Source organism: Apteryx rowi, unplaced genomic scaffold, assembly GCF_003343035.1.
Source record: "Apteryx rowi isolate R43461 unplaced genomic scaffold, aptRow1 scaffold_24, whole genome shotgun sequence".
Lineage (NCBI taxonomy): Eukaryota > Metazoa > Chordata > Aves > Apterygiformes > Apterygidae > Apteryx > Apteryx rowi.
The window spans coordinates 96,122-117,239 of record NW_020448752.1 but is presented as its reverse complement, the minus strand read 5'-3'; the positions used below and the strand labels follow the sequence as shown (position 1 = coordinate 117,239).

Below are 21,118 nucleotides of genomic sequence, written 5' to 3'. Positions count from 1 at the left end.
AACTGCTCTACAAGACGAATACTAATTTTTTTTTTACAAATTTCCATTTTAAATGGGAAAAACCACCATTCACAGAAAATTCACTTCAAACAGGACACAGATGCAAAATATGACTGAGGTTTTTTGTTTGCTTGTTTTGTTTTTCCTTGTTTTGGTAGATTTTTACAACATTAGCTTGTACAAGCTTGGACCCAGCTGCAAAGTGCCTGGGCCTGTGTCACCTCCTGTAACACAGAGCACCACTCCCCTGCGCTACCTGGCGTGACATATGAGCTGCTCTGCTCTTTGCCCCATCTCAACAGCTGTACAAGTGACTTGGAGAAGGTAGGGAAGGGTGAAAAAGCTGAGCAAGCATATTTCTGTACAAGGAACAACTTGTTGACTGGACTTAGCAACGTCAAAGAGAGATAACCGAGAATAAACACGTTAATGGTCCATAATGCCACAAAAAGCATAGCAAAGGTGAACAAGAAGTAATTATTCACCACATCTCCAACAGAATAAATACGGAGTATCAAATGAAGCTAGCCAGAGTTTGTTGAAGGAAGGAGAAAAAAAACAAAAAAAAACAAGCAGCCAAGCAGCAGAGGAGATGTTTCTTCACAGAGCATGTGCTTCGGCTATCAAGCTATCAGCTTTCCAGTAACAATTTCCTATTACAACACACATGGATTCAAATAAGCAGCTGTACAAAGTAATAATCAAAAAAAAAAAATCCATCCAGTGCTATAAAACAGGGCGACATCCATCACTGGTCTAGAAGGTTCCTGAGCATAAACAACCACGAGCTGGGAGATGATACTGTGAAGTCTCATCACATACTTGTCCTGTTCTCGCACTCTTCCCTAAATGCTCACTATTGGCCATGGTCAGAGACTCGATACAGGGCTAGACAGACCTTGTCTGAACCAGGAGAGAATCCTTGCGAGACCTATAAAATACGTAAACACGTAAATGTTTTGGACTAATAGGTACATCCAGCACAGTTTCCATGAGGCCAGCAATCAAAATTCTTTACCTTATCTCCCACCAAAGCATCATTAAACTACAGTAGGACAAATACACTGAGCTGCAAGGTATAAACACCTTTCCTTCTCTTCTGCATTGTATCGGGAACTGTGCAAAATGATCTGTGCTGTTAAGCACACGATGAAGGATGAAGTTAAGCCAGGACTCCATTTCAAGGACTTTGATTGTTTTCAAGTTTCTGCAGAAATGAAGCTTTCAATGTAAAGTTGTTTCTAGATTTCACAGTTCCACATGCAATTTTTCAGACAGAAAAAGCAGAGCATTTTTATACCTTCTTCCTTTTCTAAAGATAAGTATGAAATTATGTTGATAAAAGCATGCTGATAACTGACTCCAACAGTTTTTCAGCTCTGATGCGCCACTGTTGCTCACAAAACATGTATCTAGTAATTCTCCAACCTTAGCCACTCTTTGCTCCACAAATTAGTTACTTCTTGCCAGTTTTCCATTGTAAGTTTAAACTAGAGAATTTTAATCACAGGAGTTTAAAATGTAATTAGAGAGCCTGTGTTGGTATAGGTATTAGACAAGCCCAAAACCATGCTCAGATACTTGTGGACAGGTAACAATCAGCATCAGACACAGCTGAAATATGAGAATGTCTATAAGCATCCCCATTTGCTCATCACACTTTCCAATAAGCCTTTGTATATTCTGTCAGTTATATATTCAGCTCTTAGCACTATATGTTTTATTATATAATCATTTTCTGAATCTCTAAACAAAGCAAAGCTTATGTTAAACAAAACTTTGCTCTAACATGTTCTTACAATTAAGGTTTTTCACTAATTCTTAAGTTCAGCATTTTGGTTTCTGGAGATACTGTAATTACTATTTTGCCCACACAAGGCAGAACGATCACAACATACAGAAGGGGTATATACACACGATGAGAAGCACAAAACATTACTTTAATCACAAACACCACCAGAAGTCATGCCAGAACAACAGCTTTTTATTTACTTGCATCCTTTTCAAGAACCACTGCAGAAATAACTAATACAACACCAAGGTTGCACAACGAACCCTCAGAAGAACCAAGAAAGTAACTCAGGCCAGGCATAATGCGACTGCAGCCACCTGAACAAAGTATTGTATGAAAAAATGTAATGTTGTCATCCCAGATAGTGAAGTGTTAAAATAATCAAACTAAAAATAAATAAATAAATAAATAAGGTCCGACATCAGTCATTCCTGGATTGTTCCTGCCTGTCCATGTATTTCAAGGTATTTATAACTACTATGGAAGAGAAGCAATTTTGTAGTTTAGCAAAGCACCTCTTCGCTCTCTTGGAACTCTGCATCTGCATTTCAAAACTCACGCTGAAGCACTGCTGGTGTCTGCTGAGTCAAGGGAAATCTCAAATGAACTCAGTACTTTCATGACACTAAAACCCTTGAAAGCTGAAGCCTTTGAGTAGAATACACAGGAAACATGAAAAGAAGGTAAGATTAATTTGGGGGCACCTGGGAAACCTCAGCTGAGCCAACTACTCCATATCCAATGGCACAGGACACAGTAGTCAGATTAGGAAGGGCAGTAAGCCAGGTATTTATTCAATAGGGTCAGTACTGAACATAAAGCAAAATCCAGTTGTTAGATCAGAGATAAAATGAACATTTGCCACAAGAGTCTTTGTAAACACTGAATTAAAAAACTGCCAAGCAAATAATAAAACTATACAGGGAAACCAACGGTTACAGCAATTACCGGACCACGGGAGTTTTACATAAACACTATTACTGAAGTCTACCCTTTCTTCAGTGCTTCTGATCAAATTTCAGAAAACTCGTGTCCTGGCTCATATCCTGAATCAAGAAACAACATGCATAAACATACCTTTTCCTGTCTGATTCTTTAACCGAAGCAGAAGCGTATGGGAACTACCAACACCTTGCAACACAAAAAGCAGCTGCTGAAGAGAAGCACTTTTTTTGTGATAAAGTTCTGCTGGATCCTGGAATGAGCTTTTTAGGATTTCTGAACAGTACCCAATTCAAAATACTGATATACTACAGCAAAAAGATTTCTTTCTGTTAAATAATTATGTAAACAGCTAAGAAGTTATTAAAGATTCTCAATCATCGCATCGAGTGATTCTATGGAAAATAACTAAATTCCAGTATTGGCAGATAAGCACTCTATTTATGATTATCTTTCACCAACACGACTGAGCAAATGCAGAAGCCACAGTATGACTAAGCTTTTGTTTCACTGATGTAATCTGATGAAAGAATACAGAATCCAAAGGACACGTATCCCATTCGGAAAAAGTAGGACAATTATCGAGTCTGGATTTGCCTTTCAGTTGTCAAATGCACATAATAAATTCTTTATAACAGCAAAATTCAGTAACGTGATTCAGTTCATTTACCCTCCTTTCCCTCCCTTTGCCCCCAAGTTCTGCACTGTAAATGGTCTCATAACCCAATACTTTAACTGTCCGGAAAACAAGGCCACCACTGTTCTTAAACGGCACTCTTCGTTACTCCTAAGCCTTGCAGAGCAGAGAGATGGCCAGTCTAACTCCAGATCAAACCAGGGTGCCTCCTATAATTATTCCTCATCAGTCAAAGCCTTTGTCACACCCCACTAACCAGCAACAATGAGAAGGATTTCTGGTTTACAGTGACAGACCAGTGAAGTCCTGCTAACACGCCACGGTAAAGCCTGTGAGCAAAATCCAACTAAGATTACTATATATTGTACTACATAGGCCCAGCTCTAATTGTTATCTGAAAACAGAACTGAACACAGTCACCTTTGCTCTCTAAATACCAGGGAGAGGGAAAAAGAGGGGAGAAAGGCTCGCTGTGCGAGCAAAGAGGAACCCAGGCAGCACCCAAGATGCTGTTGGCGAGAACAGCTTTACAGAGCCTGCAAACTCCTCTGCTTCAGTTCTCATGTTCTGCTTTACTCCCACATTGCTCTGACTCACCCATGTCACGTTGAGCTACGTTTTCAGCAACCGCAAACACGGCTTTGCTACCCTTGTCCAGCTGGGGTACCGAGAAATTGCTGACTTGTTGATACATGACCTTCACGCTCTCTTAGAGAACAGAAATAAATTGAGAGCACATGGAAATTTAAGACATTTACTTCAAACGAAGTTTCCTTCCAGATGTTCTGCAGGCACATCTCCATCGATCTGGCTGTCAGCTACATTTCAGGTGAGCTGAAGCAGAAAAACAACACTAGAAATTTGGAATTTGGCAGTTGCACGTTGAAAACTTTTGATATCCAAAGCAATGGATCTGGAAGCGATAACATAGCTTGGGAAGATGGAAGGAGATTAGCAAAATGCTCAGATTTCAGGAATGTCACGGATAGATCAGGCATAAATATACACATAAGATGAGGCAGAGCAGTGGTAGTAGAAATACCATCCAAAAGGTTTTGCTGGCAACATACTTTTGCATTTTAATAGTGTATTGTTATTTTCAGATGCTAAATTTACTATTACCTGCAGAAACAAATATCATATTGATATCTGGATTTCAGTGAACATCTTGCTTTCAAAATATTTATGGACTCAGTAGTCACCAGGCAATAGCAGAACATACTGTCTGAAAAACCAGCTGCAGTTGGTTTCCCTCAGTCTTCACTGACCCTGCAGGATGCTTCTATAACACCTCTGAAGATCATGAAAAAACTTAAATAGTTACTTTGATTTTCTCTGTCCAGCTCATGGCACTAATGCAAATAACCTAACACTTCTCATTTTTACAAGGTATGCTTAAGTGTTGGTAAGTTTGAAGTGCAGCTCATTAAAACAAATCAGTTACTTTAAAATGCAAAATCTACCCATCTCCCCATATAGTGAACACCCAAATAAGATTGGGCGTCTTGTTTTTCCAGCATAGTCTCCACCACTGCATAATTATTCTCTAAGATATGCCTGATTTTGCATCCAAGTGAACTACAACTTGAATCACAGAAACGTCCCAGATGTCCAAAGACGTTGGAGCCATCAGAAAAATATTACCAGGGTGCATGTGTGAACAGGCACATGTGGATGAATTTTAGCATTAAAAAAACAGATTATAGAAGTGCATTTTTCACAGTGCAAGGTCAGGGGTTTTTGTTCAGGTTTTGGTGGTGTTGTTTTTTTTTTTTCTTCTTCTAGTAAGGTGCAAACTCCAAGGAAGTCCTTGAGTGGTTTTTTTTTTTTTTTTTTTTTTTTTTAAGTATAGGAAGTACCAATAAAGTATTTAGCACCCGCAAAGAAACATTTTTGCCTTTTTAAAATTAGGTCACTTCTTTTAACCAGCAAAATGAAGCAAAACACAGATGCATCAATAGAAAAGTTCTGCTCCCCCCCCCTTTCTTTATGAATCAGTAACAACTTAACTCATTTATGCTTGACTAATGTCTCGGGACATTAATTACAGTTGAAAGCACCAAGAAGTATTTTCTGGGAGGAAGGAACGTGAAAAAACATGTTTATTCATCAACAGATGGCATTCCTAAACAGACTACAAGAAGAATTTAAGGATAGCATTCCGCTTTTCAAGATGACAACTTTTATTTCAAATGTGTTTATTTAGATGATCACCTGCTAGCTAAAGCGGCTTAAACTGCATACTAAAAGAATTCATTTTTGAAACAGCAGCCGCTATTTAAGAGTTCCAACTTCCTGCACATTATTAATTTCAAAAATTATGCCAGTCCATACCCAAAAGTGATGTGCACGGTTTAAATACAGGGTGGCAATGGATAAGTTACTTATGTGGAGAAAAACAGGTCTAAGGGAGAACATTATACATATTTTTTGAGTAGATTAATTTAGATTTAGGACTCAAACATTTTCTTATCATATGGCATTAAGTTGCTTTGGATAAAACTTCTCTTTTTAACCTCATGCATTCAAACAAACACCAAAGGGAGCCAGGAAACAGTTACGCCTGTTCTCCACCCACCTCCCAACACTTGCCATCAAGAGAGCAATTATAACAGACACATCCACCCAAGGGACAGAAGACAATCAGAAATACGAAAACAAAAGGGAAAGTGGCAATTAACAGGATGTTACACTATGCTGCTAATAATGTGCCACGAGTCTGAGAACTTTCCAGAGTCGTATCTCTTTTTTAGCAAAAACTGCTCGCACAGTATTGAGCATAGTACAAAACAGATTTCCCAAACAGCCAAACCTAGTTTGAAATTTTACCCACCCTATTAAAAGCAATACGCTTCTTTCACAGGTAAAACAAACTATTTTAAATCCTATTTGCTGTCCACACCAATATCAAGTTACAAACATTTCATGCGTCAAAGGCACCATAGCACATACAGTATACAAAGACTACATTCAGACAGATGTTAACAGTCAGAGGGCACATACAGAGGAAGTTCAATTGCAACCAACCCAGAAACGCATTTGAACCAAAAGCAAAAAAACAGCTTTGGAACAAGGAGGAGGGTGTTTCTAATCTGAATCGCTGTTCCCTTCTTCATGCAAAAAATGTAAAACAAAGTGCACCCTATGTTATACTACCAATTTAGTCACCAGGCCTGTACATAAACTTCTAGCTATACAACAGCAAATTATCCAACAAGTTGATGCTTTTAATGAAACAGTCTATCAGCAAAAGAAAATTTTTAAGCTAGATAGTCAAAAATAAGATTTTTCAAATTCAAGTCAACACAGAAGCTGTCAGTTTTTACTTTATTAAACCTGAAGTTGTGGAGAGCTTGGTTAAAAAAATTAATTTGGAAAGCTCAAAGCATTCGTTGGGGAAACACAAACTTTTGACTGAAGAGGTTAATTCTTCAACTGAAGTTAAGAAATCATTTCCTCCTAAACAAGCACACCAAACACACACATTCTGTACTGAAACCGGATGTGAACACTGCAAGTGTCCAATAAATAAAAGTTTTTTTTTCATCACCTCAAAAAATCCATTGGATTTTTTCCAGTTATTTTCTAAATTTAATTCTTACATGAATATATGCGAAAAGTTTCATATAAAAACACCAGCATTCCCATCTCAAAGGAAAACAAACTTGCTCTAAAATACTAAAGTATACATGCTGAGAACGAAGAAAGTAAGTGCACAGAACTAATCAGAAGGAGAGAAAATACAGGTCATGTCACTGCTGTGGGGAAAAGGAGGCATGACTAGTAAATAAAACCAAGTGTTAAAGCATAGCTAGAAGGAAATAGGATGGAGCAAAGTATAATTCGGTTTACTAGAACCTGGAAACTTTTGAAGATGGACAGAACTTATTCATCGTTACTCTCTTCTAAGGAAAGCTTTTATAGTTTATTCTTCAGTTTTTACAGCATTATTCATTAAACAGCTATTCTCTATTTTAAGCAGAAATGTGGCTGACCAAAGAGTGCTAAAAGGCTATAGACATTCACCGATTTGTAGCAGTACATGAGAATTTCACTCATACACAAGGATGAAAAATGTAACTTGAGACTGCATAGGCTCAAGTAATCAAGTTACCACAAATGTACCCGGTAAGACAAAAGGCACTTGTGGGCCTATTTCAAAAAAGCAGAAAAATCTTTCGCTTCTAATCCCAGCCCAAGCATACTAGTGAGAATAACCACTGAAGCGGAGAGCAGAATACTGATGAGATTGGTCATTCTTCAAGACAGATTTAGCTACTGCCAAAACATAACTTCAATAACTCACACTGTTGTCCCATGAATTATCTGTTTAGACTGAGACAATAATACACAAGATCAGTCAACGAAACTACAACTCTAATAGAGTCAGCCCAGTCAGGAGACTGAAAATCACTAAGCAGCATAAGGTTGCTTAATGTCAATACGAGCTTCAGAATAGAAAGAATTGAGCGTTTATTCTTAAGAAACATGCTCAAAACAGCCCTTTCAATGTATTACCCTAGATAAATAAAAGCTTTAAATTCCCTTAATAAATAATCCAAGTGAACAATGAGGAAGTCTTAAACGACATTAACAGAAGACCATTAGTCACGATGCCATTTCATCTAGTAATATTTTCAACCACCTACAAAGGAAAACAGATTCCTAGCAACACTACTGAACACTCACATTCATGCTGCAGTTTATTATTTGATATAGTGGGGCAGAGAAACAGGGATCTGTCACTTCCTTGGACAAAATCAAATCAAAACAATTGTTCTTGGTGCAACAAAACTCTTTTACAAAGGAATGTGCAATCAACATCCAACCTACAGTGCGCAGATATATTAATACTCAACTAATCTGCAGCACATATGTCAGAATGGCTCGTGCAAGCAGCTATTTCATGAGAAATAGCTTAGCAAATAGTTTAGCGAAGACACCTAAACTTTTTTCTTTTGCATTTTATTAAACCTGAAGTTCCTACTTCAACTACAAAAAGCACAAAAAATAATCAAGATATCAAATACATCTCATTTTTTAACGGAAGGATACTGCACTAGAAACAAATACTGATTTTTCTGGTTTCTTTGAAAGAACGAAACCAATAGTCCTAACATCTTAAGTTAAACAGATCAGACTGGACAACCATTAATAGAAAAGGAACAGAAAGTACAACAAAAGATAAAAATGTAACCTGATTTCAGGAAGCTATAAAACTGTTTCAGATGCTTAAACATAATTGATCCTCTATCAAGAACTTCATTTCAAGATAGGAAGACACTGAAATAAGGTTGCTGGGATTCCTTCCAAGATAAGGTAAGCATCTCAACCCTTGCCCTGAACCTGTTTTAAAAAATAAATAAATAGCAGAAATGGCAGATAAAGTGTAATGACGAAAGAAAGAAATAAATAGCTGTATTCTGTATATTTTAAGACAGAAATCCCTTTCCAGCCATAACAGGAATCAGCGTTTTAAGCATATTCTGAAAGGTTTGATAATTAACTTTGTTACTGCCTACTTGTTGTAAAATTGGCCTCTGATACCTAAAAGCAGATGCAATGGCAGCTAGATCAACTAGATCAGAAAAAAAAAAAACACAAAAATCTTCGATTAGAGATCTGTAAGAGAAAGGCCGTTGGGTTTTTCTGGGTTTGTTTGAAAAAATCACATAACCCACAGTCTGAAAAACAAATTAGTTTACGGACAGAATCATATACTAGGTCCTTTCATTTCCCAAGTCACTTGCTACTTTGTTTTTCCAGATTTCTTCTGCTTTCCAGATGGGAAAAAAGCTTTCAGGTTGCCATCCTGGGGGAAAAAAAAAAAAAGAAAAAAAAAAAAAGCCCAAATACGGACACTCCTCCCTGAACGTAGCCCCTTGCAACATACCTGTCATGAAGCACTGCTGACACCTCCCCTCGGAGCACAGAATGATCCATGCCGTCGAGGTTAGTAACTCCCCTGTTGACCAAAGGAGATAAAATGCAATATGTAATTTTAGACAAGAGTAGCCATCCTAAAGCATACTTAGCATGGTAGAACACATGAAGTTGTAGCCAGCAACTGCCAAAGATTTGTGAAGTCCATCCGTTGTTCTGATAGGAAAATGAGTCCTTTTGTTTAAAAAAAGGAAAATAAATCCCAGAAAGCCACAAAGCAGACAAAAGATGCACTCTAAAATTTATTCAAGCACAACAGTATCTGCATGCGGTTCATTTCAGTACTACCTTTTGAGCTTTTTAAAGAAAAAAAAAGTCAAGATTATCAAGAGCAGCAGCATAAAGAAAATTGACTCAGGAAGAAATTCCATCAACTGAAAAGTCTTAAGTTAAAAAAGGACAAAAAAATACTGATAATAGAAAAAAGTATCAATCTTGATGAAAAGCTTTTATCCCATGATAAATTACATTCTAGGATTTTTTTTTTTTTTTGTCTTCCACAAACATACTGCCTACAAACCATCTTTGCACAAGTTTTCTCTCTACCATTCAGCTGTGATGCCTGTATTTCTACTATTCCCTTGACTATCATAAACTTCAATTAGTTCTCTTTTGCTTGCAAAGATGGGCTCTAATCTAGGATGCTAATTTCTGATTAGTGTTGTGTGTCTTGCATTCATGTGTGCATTAGGAACTCAAGGAGAACATTTAGGAGATAAAATAATGATAGTATTCAGTTTCAATGCCAGGACCAAAGCTTTGCTGCTCCTCAACTTTGTAAGTATGAACTGAAAAGTAAGGCCTAATCTTTAAAATAAATAGTAAACAAAATGAGAGAATGGAATTGTTCTCTATTTTCTCATCTTGGTTCATCCTGAAGAAGAGAAGGCGCAGGGGGATATAAGCACAGGTTTGCAACATCTGAAATGTCATTATAGAGAAGATGGACGTACTCCCTTCCCAAGGACACACAGTGACAGGACGAAAGGCAACAGGCTCAAGTTGCGTCAGAGGAAATTCCGTCTGGATATAAGAAAAAACAGGAACAAAAGAAAAAAACCTCTTCACGATGAGAAGAATTAAACACTGAAATAGGTTGCTCAGAGAAGTGGTAGAGTCTCCCTCGCTGGAAATATTCAACGTTCAGCCTGACAGGGCCCGGGATGACTTAACCTAAAACCCTGCTTTCATCTCCAGAAGACCTTTCCAAGCTAGTCTTTTCTGTGATACTATAATCTTGCACTAAGCAAAGAAATCAAACAACTGAGATCATCTTCAAATGACATTAAAAAAATGTGGGKTTTTTTTTTTTTGAATAAACCAGGAAGAGAACTTTGTGGACAACCAAAGCAATATCAAATATAGATCTCAATAGAGAAAGTTAGATTTCTGCACCTTTTAAATCCCCGAGATTTAAAGCAGTTGTTTAAAAATGCACCTTTTGCATATAAACCTCTGTCCTGCAATAAAAACACTGAATTGTTTTTAAGTCTCCCACCCAATATTAAAGGATATTAGGCTTAAATTCTGTACCTAAAAGATCAGAGGACTAGAAATCAGAGTTTCAAATGGTAGGAGAACAAGGCCAAAAATAATTGCCTCTGAACTAACAATTAAAATAGCCCATCTGACTCGAGCCAAAACATGCAATCCAGGGCACACAGCAGCTCAGAAGCACTTATCTTTCCTCAGAAGTTCAAAATTAGAACTAGGCACTTAGAGTGTCTTAAAATAAGGGTATCTAATGAAGTGATATGACTTTCAGTCCAGGTACATTTACTCAGAATACACTTATGCTCACAGTAAAGTGTGAACACTTCCCTGCCTCTGAAGCACTTGGAACATATTAGATGCATATAGCACAGCAGCTGCTACTTTCAACATTTACTACTTCCTCCTCTTGATTCTTCGTTAGAAAGGTTTCTTGAAAAATCTGTATTATGCACTGAAGAAATTACTTTCCAATGAAAATCAGCATTAGAAGTCACTTTTGTCACCACAAAGCATTCCAGACAACAAGAACATGCTCTGTAACATCACTGAATTTTAGTAGTTTTCTTCATCAACAAAGCTTCTAGAAATGAACGTGAAATTCAAAGTTGAACTAGGTCCTCAGACATGTTAATAATATAAAGCCTTTGGTGAATGCAACACTATTTACATGGAAAACAGGCTTTTCATTTGTTCACATTTTACCTTGGGTCTTTAAACATATCTGCATTTAAGCTTTCATCTTGCTGCACAGTTATATCACTACAGATGTGTAATTCTGTCCGACAGGTGATTTGTTGGGGAGGAGGGGAGAAAAGCATTTTGTTTCCTATACCTCTACTCCCTTCCCAAGGGAAAAAGGTGATGCAAACATGAAGTGTGCTGTTTCTTTAAATACTTTACACATTTATACTAGCAAAAGCCTTAAACTGATACAGTTACATCCCGGCAAACAATTTTTACCAATTTATTTCATCAAAACCACCTGGGAAAGTGTGTTGCCTGCATATAAAGAGTTACTGTCAAACATTTAACATTTTTTTCCCATAACTATTTCTACATCTTCAGAACAATTTTGCCCCTTATTATCTACTTGGGTAAAACCCACCTTGCACAGAATTAAATTATTTTGGTTTCAGACAAATTCCACATTTCTTAATCCTCTGAAACTCTGCTGAACATCTTCCTGGCTTGTCACTTCAGCCACGTTAGTTTATTCCAGTGTATCCACCTGGTACTCCTGCTTCCCTCGCCACATCAAGCACAAAAGGCTGCTTTCCAAGGTCCTTCAGGGCTCAGCTTTGCTGCTGTTGCTGCATTTATTCCCCTTAATTAGATCAACCTTTGGCAACCTGTCCAATAAGCACCTCTACAGTTTCTTTCATGTGACCCCTTAAGCATGAAGGTGCTTTTCCTTATAAAAAGGCCACGATGATTTCTCCTTCAGAACAATCACCACCAAGTCAGCGATGCTGCRTGGCACTTGACATTTGTCAGAGGGCTGATACATTGGAACTGTTTCTTCTTAGTCACTTGGTTTGATTTCCTACAGATCCCCTTCTGCCCCCGCTCTCTCATTTTGCACTCTTTGGCTTATTAAGCCATTTTACATTTGTACACTGGCGATGCTGCTCAGGCGAAGATTCAAGCAATGTATTACCCAGAGTTTGTGCAAAGTAGATATTGAGCTGTACTCTTCAGTTAGCATTTTTACGGAACAAAAAGCAGGAACACAAGCTTAGAATCATTAAATTCAAAAGAATAAAAGGTTCGTGCTTGCCACAGAATCAGTCATCTGGATGAAGTTAAAAATATATATATTTCTTTAAAAAGTTCATAAATCTCTTCAACAATCCTTTTAAAGTTTTATTTCTGAATTTAAAACCCAAGACTTCTTCCTCTGGCAAGACAGACTACCTATGAGCCTTTGCAGCCAGAAGCAGGAGCTGAAGGCTGACAAACCACAGGCAAGCAGGACAAGTGCAAGTAAGTACCTACTATTAAGGCAGCACTTTGTATCTCTAAATCTGGGCAAACAACTGAAACATTTATTTCAGCTCGACAGCCACCAAAACTAAACACAACAGGAGGTGTAAGCCAATGGCTGAGCACTCATCTAGCACAAGAGCAGCACAAAGGCTCAGGCCTTTCCACTACAGGTTATTCTGATCCAGCAGCAACCACGCAACTGCAGCATATGTTGTGTCAGCGTTGCTTATGAGCAAGTGTTAAATAAGGCACGAGAGAAACGTAAAAAAAAACAACCAAACAACAAAAACAGTACATTTCCCATGGTGCTCTCTCTTTAATTGAAAAGACACTAAAACAAATGTTCCTTGCTACATTTAAAAATCAACATATTTTTTTCCAAAGCTATTTAATTTCGACTCCTTGTAGCAAAGCCAAGAGATCATCATTAAAAACATAGGTGTGAAACTGCCCAAAGCCCAAAATTTAAGGAAGCTTCTGTTCCTGAAACACCAACACACTTCATACTGCACACAGGAGTTCATTAAAATTCAGCATTAAGCATATGCTGGATCAGTTCAGACTTCCTGAAGTATCATTTACAAACAGTGTAATTTCAAGAAAGCCACATATACTAAAAGGAAGTGAGACTGTTTAATAGAACAGGATCCACTACACTGAACTCCATAACACAAAACCATATTTAAAATCAGTACAAGTAATTCTTGTTATATGTAAACCATCCTACTGCAAAGCTAGCATGTATAGCAGAGGGAGCACTGTTAAAGCAACGTGAACATCTGGCTTGTGATAAATACAGCCYAACACGAAGGATGCAAGMTGACACTGAGAAACATTAGCAATGTGTGTATTACAAAGCTCCAAAAGATCTACTGCCTTACTCTCATCATCTTATAACATCCTGAAGTCATCCAGGATGCCTGCACCAAATCAAAACACAAACTATTTCACTGCATAGCTACAGCAGCCTTAAGATGTTGTAGACAGCAAATTAAACGTCCAGAGCTGTTATATAGGAAAAGAAAAAAAATTTTATACAGTTTGTAATGCAATCAAACTTTTAATCTCAGGACAATCTGACAATTTCAGCCTCTTGATAGTATTTGCATTTGTTCTAGCACAATCATGCTAGAATTGGATTGTTTCATTGTCTAAGGACACAGGCATCTGGGCCCTTACGGATCTTGACTCTCAAGTCAATCTGTATCTGACAGTGATGGGCTTCATAATTTGAACTCTAACAGCAACAAGTCTGACAATATCACAGTCACCGTTAGATTTCAAGACAAACACGGAGTGGCGTTTTATAGAACTATTTATCAAACTGAAGTTTAAAGTTAGAACTGTCTGCTTATAGACTTTTAGTGACATGCAGGATAATAGCTGGACTTATGAAAAAGCCTTATTGTACTTTATTTCTAAAGGTGATCTCAAACAAAGCAGATAATCTTCCCACACTGATGACACTGCAGATGTCTCCACCTCCGAACCGTACCGTTGTGTCTAGCTTTGCAGCCGACAGCGTCATCAACATCAAAGTCACGGCTCTTCCCCACTGCTTCATTCCAGCGCACCAGTAGACACCACACATGTGTCTGTCCAGCCTGTGGTGGAAGCGGCACCTCTTTCCACATCCATCTTTTCAGGCTGTACTTAATGTTTTGGATAGTAAGTTGTGAACAAGCAGGTTGGCAACTGGCTGGCCTACATTCACCTAACAAGCCTTGCAGGTGGCAGGTTGCCCTCTTCCCTCCCATTCTTCAATACCCTCATTTTATCACCAGCAAACATAGCTTTTACCTGAAAACTGACATGGATGAAAAAGCTCTTTGAGACATGGCACCACACTTTTACAGCAATGAGGCAGAGACCACAAACCAACTCATTACTACAGGCTCTTGCCCATGACACCAGGTCAGGACACTGTACAAGGAGAGTCTCAACTCACAGCACCGAAACTGCAGTAGCAGATAGCAGAATTTTTGCAATATTGAGATGTATGTACCAAAGTATTGTTTTAAATGCTGTTATGAATTGTAAGTCAGCTGATTAAATATTTCATGCCTTGATTTGTACACTGAACCGAGTTTTATCTCACGTATTTACAAAGATGAATGAAAATATTACAAAGCTTTTTAGCTGGCCCCAAAAAAACATCTAATCAATTTGATGTAAAGTACTCCTAAAATGTTGAAGTCCTTACAGAATCATATCTTCAGTGCTCTATGAAGGACTTTCACTTCTCACCTGCACTCTTCCTCCTTCACAAAGCCTTTGCCAATAGGAGTAACCTATGGTTATGAATTCAGTACATTAAAGCTCATTCATCATCACTTATATTTAATACATTAATGCTAGTGAAATGGATCCCTTGACAAAGTCTGATTACACAAGCATTGCCTTTTAAAAAAAAAGGCACACAGAAGCAATCCAACAAATATGACAAAAGTCAAAGACTATTATCTCCACTGTGACAACAGAACTAATGACCTTTGGATATCACTTTCTCCTCAATAGCAGAGGAAAAAAAAATCCTGGTAATAAACCAACTGCTGCCTGCCAGTTATTTTAAGAGGGTAAAGCTTTATGTTGTTACTACAACCCAGGAAGGCCAGCAGAACATATTAGTCCATTCACTAGGAAACTGAATAGCTTAGATACAGCATGTCCCTTCAGTGTCCAGCTTGTCACATACACCCCTAATCTACTGATTACTGAGGGCACAGCTCAAGTACCTATTACTATGGTACAAATTGGACTTACTCAGACAAGGGCAGATGTCAAGCAGAACAAGGCACCCTAATTCAGCCTGTCAGGCTCTCAGAGCACGAGCAAAATAGGGAAGAAGCATGCAGCTTTGCATTTTGGTCAAAAGTATTTTATTTCCACAATTTAAATATTACCAAGTATACTTATGAATATTTTTTTCAATTTGTGAATGTAGGAATTAATACTATTAAATGAAAAAAACTTCTATTGTATGCTTGCACTTTATTAACAAAGAAACTTAATGCACTGAAGTTGCAGTATATATTTTAAAGCCTTGAAAGCTTGCTGCTTGAGTATTCAAAGGAAAAACATTTTTCCCCTTTTAACCAGAAATTCTGTACATTCAAAACTGCACAGTAATATTCACAATAACAATAAAAAACCAGATCAATAGCAATTCCCTTTATACATCCCACAAACTTTATAAAAAAAGGGTAAGTATCACTCACAGAGAGAGATACTGAGCACAGAGGTTAAAGCCAAGGTTATGATCATGTAGAACTGGAAAAAGAACCTTCACCCTGTAACAAGAGCTAAAATCTATTCAGTTCACAAGATATCCCATTATATCTTACCTATATTCACCCTTACCACAATCCTGTAAGAATTAAACTAGCCAGATAGATATTACCTTTTCTTGCAGCTATTAATGCTGACACAGAGGAGTCTTAATGTAGGCAAATCCAGAAACACTGTTCACGGTGGGTGTCATTGGCTGTAAGCTTTATCCGCTCTCCCTCAAATATCAGAGCACAACCTGACCCAACCATATGTTAAAGACTGAAAAGCCAACTGCTATGGAGCTAAAAGTCCTTAACAGCAACAATCTGCATGAATTAAACACTACCCCTCTCCCAAAACAACTGGTGTGTATATTTTTCATAGAGCCGGTTCTGAAAATTACCATAGTAAAATACATCCAACATCTGCAAATATATTCAAAAAAAAAAATTTATCAGTGAGTGTGATATCACTAGGAAAACCTTTTCATTTAATGTATGTAGACTGATATTTGAAATATTTATACCTAAATTATATTTCTGGTAAACAAATCAAGTTATAATTTTATTAACCTGGTACTGAAGATGCCTTATTAAAAGGAATGGTGAATTTATTTCTCAACTGCAACGTTTTTCAAGCTCTGTATAGTGATACCCAGTTGGCAGTTAAATAAAACTGTGCATGTCTAAAACACTTCAAATATATCTTATCCAGGCCTGTACAGACCAGACTGCCACAGAAGTTCTGCTTCCTTCATTCACCTTTAAAGCTTCCATAAAGCTACATCAAAAGCTAGGTAAAGAACTGTTGTTTGTTTGTTTTTTTCAAAAAAGGGAAAAGATTGAGTTATGAAACAAAAAAAGTTTCCTTTGTCCAAGGATGGACACAACAGCTTAGCAAGCTGAAACAAAAGATTCTGTCACAAGCCAAGGCTTTGTCCATATGCCTTCACTCTCATTACTAACAGCAGAAATACCTGCTGGTAAGTTTGGGGAATTTAAACATGGATGATTTTTAAAACAGCATTATCCCCTGAATGACTATTCAGTCTTAAAGAATATGTAGACCACCAAGCAACTCCTACCCAATTTGCTGGGTCAGAAGTGGGACTGCTGAAAGATCACTGTCTTGGAGGCACATGGAGCATTTGAAGAGCTGCATGAAGCAGCGTTCCCTAGCACACCTGATCCAGGGATTTTGCTTGGTAGTGCTGCCTAGAATCCACAAACACCAAGAACAACGCGAGCCGGGACAGGCAGATCAGACAACCCACCACCATGGTTACCTGCAAAAGGCTTCACAGAAAGGAATTCTAGGATATGAGAAACTATCTCACTGGGAAAGAATTTCCCCAAAAGCTTTGTATAAACATCTCATCTCAACTGCAAGGAACCATAAGAAATTCTTGAATATTGAAGAGTATACTCTTCAATAACTGGTCAAATAACTGTGGGGCAGTGAGGTCTATTCAGGGTGTCTCTCTGCTCGAGGCACCAGAGAGGAAAAACGAGACAGAAGAGATGTTATCTACCAAAAGCTGCAGAAGCTGCTCTGTAGGGGTAGAGGAGACTCCAGGCACTCCTCACTGACAAAAATTCCCCACTGTAGTCCATGTTAATAACTGTTAGACCAGAGGTGATCCTGCTCATTTCTGTAAGCACATTTGGGTAAGAAGAATGAAACTCCATTCACCTACTCCATTTTCCATATTATTGTTACCGTCAGTCAACTGTGGCAAAGTCTTCACGGGCTTTGGCCAGAGAGAATGGTCTCAAGTTCACAGAGTAAATCAAATCAACACTGCGACTCCTGGATAAGTTAGCTGGATCAGCAAAAGGATTTCTTCTGCTGCTTTGTGAAGAATCCAGCGCCTAGCCAGGACACTAGAACAAAGAAAACCTCAGGCAGCCTCCCTGAGCTGGCAAGCAATGCCTGGAAGAAGCCAAGGGAAAGACAACTGGAAGCCAATGCTGTCTTGAGGTAGATTTGACTGAAGGCGAGACAGACTGGCACCCACTATTTGCACACACTTAATCTCATCCCAGAATGAGGAACTTAACTATTAATCACCTTTTTTTAAAAGCAGTTACTAACTACAAATCACAAAACCCTATCTGTGAAAATATGCAAAAGGCTCCAGAACAAGAGAAGTACAAAAACAGTTTTAAAACCTTTTTGTAGATCTAGGTAATGAAAAAAGTCAAATACAGTGTAAGAATCCAAACAAGTCCCAGCCTAAGAGTTTAAAACTACTACTAGTTTGTTATAGTAAAAGGAGATTTTTCAATTAAAAAATTCTCATGGTGTAACATTAATACTCCTGTAAACACAGAAAAGAATTAAATGGAGATGCCCCAGGTAACAGCAGCTCTTCTAACATAGACTCCAACTCTTCAGTGCCAAGAAAAGCACTGAAGTTGTCCACAAAGGTACCACTCTCCTAGAGAGCTATCGTTAGGACAAAGCAGTACCTCCAGAGTATCCCCTCTTATGGCTTAAATGAAAGCATTCAAGACCACGTTACTCATATTATACTTAAAGCAAACATAAATAAAAACTAAGCACAAAGACTATCATGGAAAATCCTAAAATAATTTTATAACGCTCTTTAGTTCTCTACTGTTACAAGAAATTTAGCAAAATTACTGCTAAGGATCCACAGAGGAAACCCTGGCACCTAACCACCTCAAAAGAGCTGTTAGATGAGTCTACAACACTACTAAAGTAGTGTACTTAAAGGAGTCCCTCAGACAAATAAGGCATCCCAGCAACTAATTGCAATCATAAAAAATGACTTTGTTTCCACAAAAGTAAACACTTTAGATACTTCAGTACAGTTATATGCTGTCTTTGAGGCTCTTCAATTCCTGTCATATTTTTGGAAGYGTAGTTTAGCCACATAATATCAGAATATCATTGCGTTCCAGCACATAGACACAAACTGAAAGCCTTCAGGAAACTTTTCAGTTTCTACAGACCACCGCTATTCCCACCTTTGCAAGTCTGATGCTTCTGACAATCAAAATCAGGCAAGGAAAAGTATTAACAAGAGCTTAATTACACTGGCAGAAAATCTGTCATGTAGACTAGGCAGTGCCTCTCAGGCTCGACAGAAGTAGTTCCGTAAGCACCTAGTTAATTGTACTAAAGGTGACCCATGGACGCAGCGTGAGAGTTTCCACTGATGTCTGCAGCAGTGCTTAGAGTCAACAGCAAAAGCCTTTGGTAGACTGATCACAGCGGAAAAGTTAGGCGGCACGGTCAATCGCTCGTGAAACCACGCAGATTCCATTGTTCAGGCCTCCAGCTCTTTGTTTCAAAGTTCAGCTTTGTCTGTTCTTTCCCTGCAGGGCTCTATATTCACAGCTTTCCAGAAGCAAATGAAAATTTTAGGCAAATGACACAGTCACTCTAAATTAGAAAGAAGAGAACAAATTCTCACTCTCTCTCTCTCTCAATTCTCAGGAAGTATTTGGGGCTTCTTTTAAAAAAGGAAAAAAAGAGCACACATTCAGTTACTCACAAAGTGTCTCTCCACATCATCTCTGATAAGCGGAAATATCTCCACTGTTCTTCATGCACCTGTAGTCAAACAAAAAAACAAAAAAAAAAAGAATTGAGGCAGAGAGTCACAGACAGACATCCAAAAGTAGCATTCTGCCTCTCAAACCCCATGTATTTTAGGAAAATAAAACAAGATTTCTCTAAATATTCATGCACAGTGTGGCTTTTTTCCTTTTTCGCTAACTTTCTACAGCAAAAACACAGAGATAAAGGAACAAAAGAAAAAAAAAGTTTCTTATTTGTATGTATTACATGACTACAGCTCCATCCTGCTGTGCAAACAAGGATGAATTATGAAAACTAATCAAGTGAACAGAGAGAGCACATGCCCTAGATTTTTCAAATAATCTCTTGGTTTAACCCAGTTGTTCCTGAGCCTGCCTATCCCATGAACAATTTACTAAAATGGAAGCTGTGACTCATTATTTTAAAAGCCACCTTTTATTTTAAGAGTGAGAGAGAGAAACAGCTCACATTATTTATGTGCAATAAGTAACAACACTAATTTGTACAGAGGAAAAAAAGGCTTAAATTTTAATGAGCTCCATTTTTAAGATCTAATAACAGTTGATCAAAAAGCTATAGCCATGTTTGATTTTCTCAGTCTCTAGGAGTATGGTATCTCAGAGTCATTAATGAAAAGACTGCAGTCTACCTTCAAGTTTGTGAACTCACACTTCCATCTCCACTTGAAGGTGCAGTGGTAAGTTGTAATATTTCAATTTGCTGCTGTCATTCTGCAGCAAGCATTGCAAAATATAAACCATGCAATATACTTGAAAGTCATGCTTAAATCTCTGATCTTGTGTATATTTTGCATTTTTAAACATATACGAATGACAAACACATAACAGTAAATGAGTATTGCTACATATGTTCACAAAACAATAAATCTATATAGCATTCAAAATGTTTGGTCAGTTTATATATTTAAAAAAACATAAGAACTTCTGCAAATCATTTGCCACTATTTCCCCTCATCACCCCCGAAAAAAAACTCTACCAATTACAAACAAAATTCTGACTTTAGAGAATAAGCCACAAGCAATGCTAATTTAGGATTCTATCTAAAATTTGATTTTGTTAAAGCAGATGAGAGACAGTTAGTGGAAAGAACTCACACACAGTATTTGTAAGCATGAATTATAGATTCACTGTGTTCTTTGCAACACTTCAGAAGTGCCATAACCGAGACAGCATCAAACAGAATCCTTTAGCAGTAGCTAAACTTTCCTGCTCCCTTCCCACTGATGTCTGAGCTGCTGGCAGGATAAGGTGGTTCTCAACCCCTAGTGCTGCGGCACTTCAGGACGTTCTCATTTCAAATAAACTTCAGGTTTTCCTCTACTAAAGAAGCCTGCTGAGTAAACAGGATCTGCTTTATCCATCCTCCATCATAAAACTAGCACGTTCAAAAAGCACCATGTCCACCTGAACCGCTTTCCTAGAAATGTACTCAGAAAAGGTCACTTGTCAAATCCTGTATCGTG

At 37.9% G+C, this 21,118-nt stretch overlaps 1 protein-coding gene across 4 annotated transcripts in view; it reads right to left on the bottom strand.

Moving 5' to 3' along the window:
- Positions 1-21,118, bottom strand: part of KLHL13 (kelch like family member 13) — an 89,276-nt gene that overhangs the window by 50,974 nt on the left and 17,184 nt on the right. For 2 of the 4 annotated variants that reach the window (XM_026066253.1, XM_026066256.1), the window contains exons 3-4: positions 19,588-19,646; positions 9,265-9,336 (exon numbers count right to left, since the gene is read on the bottom strand). In XM_026066253.1, coding sequence (XP_025922038.1) covers positions 9,265-9,336; positions 19,588-19,607 — 92 coding nt within the window. In that variant the 5' untranslated portion in view covers positions 19,608-19,646. The remainder of the gene's footprint in view (positions 1-9,264; positions 9,337-19,587; positions 19,647-21,118) is intronic. The other 2 variants (XM_026066254.1, XM_026066259.1) reach the window with 1 other exon arrangement.